The sequence below is a fragment of the Triticum urartu genome, chromosome 7 (assembly GCF_003073215.2).
Source record: "Triticum urartu cultivar G1812 chromosome 7, Tu2.1, whole genome shotgun sequence".
Classification (NCBI taxonomy): Eukaryota; Viridiplantae; Streptophyta; class Magnoliopsida; order Poales; family Poaceae; genus Triticum; species Triticum urartu.
Genome location: NC_053028.1, coordinates 24,718,256 through 24,724,728, shown reverse-complemented (window position 1 = coordinate 24,724,728; position 6,473 = coordinate 24,718,256). Strand labels below are relative to the sequence as shown.

At 48.3% G+C, this 6,473-nt stretch overlaps 1 protein-coding gene across 1 annotated transcript; it reads left to right on the top strand.

Moving 5' to 3' along the window:
• The first annotated feature begins 3,611 nt into the window (after positions 1 to 3,611).
• LOC125523334 lies at positions 3,612 to 4,559 on the top strand. The gene has a single exon (XM_048688382.1). It carries the CDS (start codon positions 3,625 to 3,627, stop codon positions 4,387 to 4,389), a length of 765 nt encoding a protein of 254 aa, XP_048544339.1. The 5' UTR covers positions 3,612 to 3,624; the 3' UTR covers positions 4,390 to 4,559.
• The last annotated feature ends 1,914 nt before the right edge of the window (positions 4,560 to 6,473 follow it).

Sequence of the window (6,473 nt, the reverse complement as noted above, 5' to 3'; positions counted from 1 at the left end):
GGCACGTGGAGAGGAGTGGAGGATGGGTAACACCTACGCCCATCAAGAAGGAAAGGCGACACCCGCAGGCGACACCGCGTCGGCGCCGGAAGAACCGCCAGGGATTTCTCCCGCATCCCAACCACCACTATCCGCCTGATCCGAAGCCAACCAGCCAGACAGCCACCCACCAGCATACGCCACTACGGTCTTGAAGTCATCTATGTCGCCTCATTTAGACCGCCATCACGAGGCCTAAGGATGGAGAGAGGAGCGCCAGAAATTGGGAGGGGCATCACTTGAGCCTCGTCGAAGGGAACCACCTCCTCCACCATCGTGCGGGAGGCCTCTGCCTCCAGCATTGTCGCGGGTGCCAACCGGACGCGGCCGCAGTGGCACACCAGGCCACCCAGGCCCGGCCGGGCCCATCTCAGGCCCGCAAAGCCGCTGCCGCCCCGCTGCAGCAAGCCGGCGACGGCGCCGCCCCCACCCAGCTTTCCTACACCATTTTTAGTGAAGCACACAGCCAAGCAAACGAATTCTTTAAGCTTAACAACTTGGATTGATATTCACCATTCGGTTGCACCCTTTGCAGCCTTCCTATTTTGTTCCCTTATTCTCTTTTATTTATTTTTACCTTTTGTACATACTCTTATTAGGCAATAATATTTGCAGTACGGGCTTGCCTTATTGTTTTTGTTTCAAAAATAGAATGGAGCTACTACCCCATAAATACGACCCTGTGGCTGAGTAAGGGTTAACCTAATTGAACACATCGAACTTGGAAGGAAGGAGAGGTGCTGATGAAGACTTCAGGAGTGGGACAGATGTAGACGGCTGGTATGATTTAGATGGTTGAGAGGCCGACAATTATCGTTTGAATTTTAATCCAGAGAGCGCTCTAGGTTGTGCAAGGTAACAATAGGTTGCATAGGTGCATGTCCGGCATTGCACACAGCAAGAGTATTTTGTGATAATGTTTTTGTATTATAGGGGAAAGCAGCTGAATCATCTTGTCTTTTTGTTTTACTTGGAGATATGTGGCACCGCGAGCTGTTCTACTTTTAGGTTGGGGCGTGCCATCGTTGAGTCAGTGTTCATACATGAATGCACATCCAAGTAAAGATGAAATTGACAAAGTAAAACATAAACATAAACATCGAGCAGTTCAAGGAATCATCATCAAGTACATGTTAGTTGACACCAAATGTGCCACGCAGTAGCATGTAGCATGTATTTCACCATGGATTAGTTAATGCAAATCCACACGATAGTAAAAGAATTACCAAGACCATGCATGCTAATAACAATGCATATTCATTAAGATAGTTTGTTTTGCAACACCACAAGAAACAGAAAATGGAACAGCGACATCCCACAAGCTGAGCACTCGACCCACCACCACCCCACATGTTAATAACAATCATCTAATTAACCTGCTAGACACGATGCAAAGAGAGAGAAAAGAAGAAGCGCAAAGACATAATGCACCCATCGAAGTAGCAGCTAGTACGTGCATTGACATGTCAGGCATTACAGGCTATAGGAAAGCTAATATTCCGATCGCCGACGTAATCGACGGCGTCGCACACCACCCTGACGTCGTAAGGCCTCGTGTAGGCAGCCGGCCCGACCCTGTACTTCACCACGGCCAGCACCAGCACGCCGATCGCCGGAGCCCTGCCGGAGGGGCCTATGTCTAAGGCCGTGCCGAACAGGGTACCCGACTGGCTCATGCTCACCGTAGCCCCCGGCGGCTGCCAGTGCCAGGGCGGCGATGCGGGCCCGGCCCCCAGTTTGTACTCCGTGCCGTTGGACTTGAACTGCAGGTACACGATGACGCTGCTGTACTTCACCCCGGCGCGGTGGCTGGTGTTGTTGGCGGAGAGGGTGAGGTTCAGCTGCCTCGTCTTGCTTTTACGGTCGAGCTTGCCGGCGACGGCGCCAGTGACGGAGAAGACAATCCTCGCGGGTCTGAGGACCGCGGAGACGGCGATGACGACGGCGGTCACGGCAAGGGTTACCATGAGGGCGGCGAGGATATAGCGCTTAGTTCTCCATCCGCGAGGATGAACTGGGGCTTTCGCCATTGCTAGCTAGCTTCTCCACCTTGCGCTAGTGTTGGTTAGCTATGAGCATATTAGGAGTTATGACTGACAAGCTAGGCATAGATCGATATATCATATCCCCTCGGCCTCGGAGGGTAAAGCGATCGATATGGAGAATACATTTCTTTTTACATTTTGCTACAACTATCTTTGCAACAGGCAGAAGCGTGAGCTACAAGTAATAATCGCAAAAGTGCTCTAGCATGTTTTTACATGCCGAAAGCCCAAAATTCCTATGATCATATCTCGATATATGCAACTCTGAGTTGCCTTGTCACTTCAAGGTCTTTGGCCTGTGAAAATTCTAGATATTTGCACACGATTTCTATGATGTTACCGCTGGATCAAGGTCCTAATATTAGCATTCATAGTTAGACTTTTGTTCAAACGAGTACGAGTTAGCTAGACGCTCGTCTTTTTCTCAAGATATCTTCCATCTAAATACTAGTAATTAAGTACGCTCGAGGTAGCTTCCTCCGAGAGTCTAAGTACAACTTTCACTTTAGCTTTCACACATGTGGGCACGTTACGGTATGAATTGTAGACAAATCTATGGAAACGGAATATATAGCTCGACTCACAAGTTTAATTAGCTGCACCTGCACTGCATCACTAGCTAGCCAGGTTCGTACACAGGACTAGCCGTAGAGTGTGTTTTTAAAAATATAACCATTTTTTTGTAACCAATCTGCAAGAAAAGTAACATGTTTACTTTTAATTTTTGCACACATCGTAAATACTTATATTTTTGTGGCCAATATTTGCAGGCATATGCTTGGTAATTGACATCATGACTTTCTTCAGATTATTTGAGCTTTTCTTTTGAGGAATGGCCATCATGGCTATCTCTATTGAATTTAAACAAGCATTACATCATCCACGAGTCTGGAAATCAGATACACCTGGGCCGTGGTTCATCCGTCTAACTAAAAGAAGACTTACTACAACAACCGTAATTAGCTATCACATCCGCCGTTTAAAAATGACCTTCCTAATCAACAAAGCCATATCCACACATTCCGCAATGATTGCTGCAGTAACATACTATAATCTTGTATGTCCAGTACAGTTGTCTACAACAATCAAATAATCGGACTCAACTTTCCCACGGGGAAACCTAAGGAGTTTGTGAATATCAGTCCATCACGCATAGCCATTTCCTTAGTTTTTTTTTACCATGAGTCATTTCCTTAGTAGTGACCACAACAGCAGCATATGGGATATATTTGAGCTTAGTAGACACAATTTTGTCTTTTTAAAAGTCGGGGGGGGGGGGGGGGCGTGGGGTGAGACTGGATATAGTAGGGTGTTTAGGTCAACCAAAGTAAAGTGGCCGAGGAAAAAATTAGCCAAAGCAAAGTAGTACTAGTTTACATGGATAAACGGAGTGTCGAATCTTAGGCAATCCTTTTCCTTTTCTGGAGATAGCTTGCACCTTGAGGTTGCTTCCATCCGACTCTAAATAACTGGCTAGTGCAAGTTTCACTTTAACATGTGTATACTATGTAGCAAGGCACCTGCTATCATATCAATATATATGCATCCATCCATCCATGGAATAGCTAGCAAGTCCGGCCGATTAAGCAATAGCCACTCTATGCACGACTACAAGAATACATCCAATCTCCAATTCATGGGTGATAGTAACGGCGACAGCAACGACGACGGCGAGGACACAAGAGTCCGGTGGTTGATCGATGTGGCCCGGTACACGGCGGCAGCCCTGGTGACCGCGGTCACCGTGGCGGTCATTGCCAGGGCTGTCACCGTGTCCCTCCGCTCTGAGCCGATCACCATCGAAGTCGCCAATTCGTCCGTCTCCGTGTCCGTGAAGGGCTTGCCGCCGGCACCGGTTACAGTGAGCATCTCTCTGAACCTGCTGTCGTACAACCCAAGCGGCCGCGTCGGCGTCCAGTATAGCAACGTCAACATGAGCCTCCTCGACAGGAGCGGCAAGGCGATCACCTGGTTGAGCGTTCCGAATGGCACCATCCACGGCATCGTGGTGGGGCCGACAACGGCGCGGCAGACGCTGGTGAGGGGGGACCTCGTGGTGCCGGATGAGGTACCCAGCGAGTTCGCCGAGAGGATGCGTCCTCGCAGCAGGAATGGGACGACGTCTGCAGGCCAGGAGATCAAAGAGGCTGCCGTGCACCTTCGTGGCATCCTCCAGACCCAGATCTCCGGGTTCACCTACAGTCACGGCGGCGTCACCGCGTTCCGCTGCTTTCCGGTCACCATCGGCGTCCCGCCGCTCCACCTGTCTGCAGGCGACGCGCCTTGCGATAAGGTGCCGCCCTAGCTAGCTGTGCCTCTGCACGTGTTGTGCAGTTGTGGTGATGAGTAAATTAGACGCCTCGTCATTTGAATGAAAGTAAGCTGTGAGATCGAAGTCAAGTGTGGTTTTGAATTATTATCAACCCGCCCGTCGCCACGGGCGACGAAACATGAAGAGAAACGCATTAAGTCATCTGAGTAATATTGCAGTTCACAACAAGTGTTTAACTTATTTGAGAAACTAGCAAATATGCCCGTGCGTTACAACAGGTCATAAAAATTCTAGTAGTTCAACAACAATTCTCTCTCCCCTCTCCCTTGCCGCCACCAGAGGGTGCGGCCAGGCAAAGCTCGGCCCACGCCAGTGCTGGCAAGGTTCATTTCTCTTCACTCGGCAGTCGGCGACATAGGACGTGGCAGGGCGGCGTCCTTCTGCCGGTGGTGGGCGTTTGTCGGATCGGTCGGCCAGATTTCCTTGGCTGCTTGGGCAGAAGGTCTCAGTGGACGACGGTCGTGGCGTCAGGTGGTTCCCGGTGCCCCTTTCGTCAGATCTGAGGCGGACTATCATAGCATGCGGTTCTCTTCATCGGCTGCTCTAGATCTCCGGCGTCCGTGCTCGGAGGTGTTGGTGGCTGGCCTGGTTGGTGACGGGATGGAAGCTTGTCCAGGGAAACCTTCTGGCCGACAGCGGCGGTAGTAGTATCTATACTACTATATAATGTACCAGTTTTGAAATTTTAAATCTCACGACCAAGAAGCAACCTGAACCATTGATAGAGTCCATCCAATGATTGGAAGTGCTCGGACTCACTGCTACAGTTCTAGCTATAGTACCAGCGAAGCTACTGTTGTTCTCCGAAACCATCGACAGATAATCAGTACCAGCCAAGCTACTGTTGTTCTCTAGAACCATCCACAGATGTCAATGCTGGAAAAATCCACATGCTTGCTGCTGTTGTCGTCCATCCATGCATGTAGCTGGCTGTCTCAGCCGCCTTGGCAGCCGGTCCATAAGCATCGGTAGCGCGCGTACTAATCGCGTCATCGCAGAGGGATTTGGGACGGAGTTTTGAGCTGGTTGTTGTGCAATGCACCAATCGGACGAGGGAAGTCAATGTGTACATTTGTACGTACATGTATACTAGTATATATAGTACATAAGCTAGCCTAATCTGGTACTAATCCAATACGATGATTGCACCGTATAGGAGCAGCACACGGCACCAGCGTTAGGATTAATGGGCTGTCTTTTGTGTGTGGGTGTAGCCCGCCCATGGGGCTAGACAGGCCCAGCTGAGGATGTGCCATAAACGGATCAAGCGAAGAAGCCAGCCACTGTCGACGTACGATATTTTTTTGAACAATCGTGCAACATAAGATTAGTATCACCTCGTTTATATTATGATTTTGTCTATACAAATCGTAAAAGTGTATTATAACATGAAAAGAAAGCGTATTGTGACGGTGAACCCGACAAAGTCAATCTGTACTTTATTATTAGGGAGAGATAGGAAGAGATTAGTAGTCTAGACTCTAGAAGTCGTTTTATGAGGTGAAGCACCATTTGACTCATTAGAGCGTCGAACTGAGCTTAGCTTTGATGATCAGATTTCTTGTGGTGGAACCAACCCATCATAGTTTAAGCAATAAAGTTGGCATTGGTGCGCGCACTTTTCTAGATTTGTGTCAGACTTTTCGACAATGTTCGTTCTGTGAAAGGAAACTTTCCCATCGACTATGGCGCTTATGGTGACTTCATGAATCTCATGACGTGTTTACGTGCGTGTTTTATAGAGATGAATGTGTGCGTGTATAGGAGCATCTACAATTGTACCATGTTAACAAATGACTTCTTAGAGCGTGCTAGGACATTCTCTACCATAGAGCATCTCTAGCATATCCCTTATAAAGTTATATTTAAGGAAGAAAAATAGTTGTTCGCCTAAAGCCCAAATATTGTCAAATGTGACTTTCAATGATGGGCTTTCTCAAATTGCCCTAGGTTTTCATGAGCAAGCAAGTTGGATGCACATCCACTTAATTTTCTTTTGATCTTTCATTCACTTATAGCTCTAGTGCATTTATTGCATGACAATCCATACTCCTTAT

Excerpts from the sequence above, each read along its gene's own strand:
- LOC125523334 (XM_048688382.1), top strand. The coding sequence starts at position 3,625 with ATGCATCCATCCATCCATGGAATAGCTAGCAAGTCCGGCCGATTAAGC.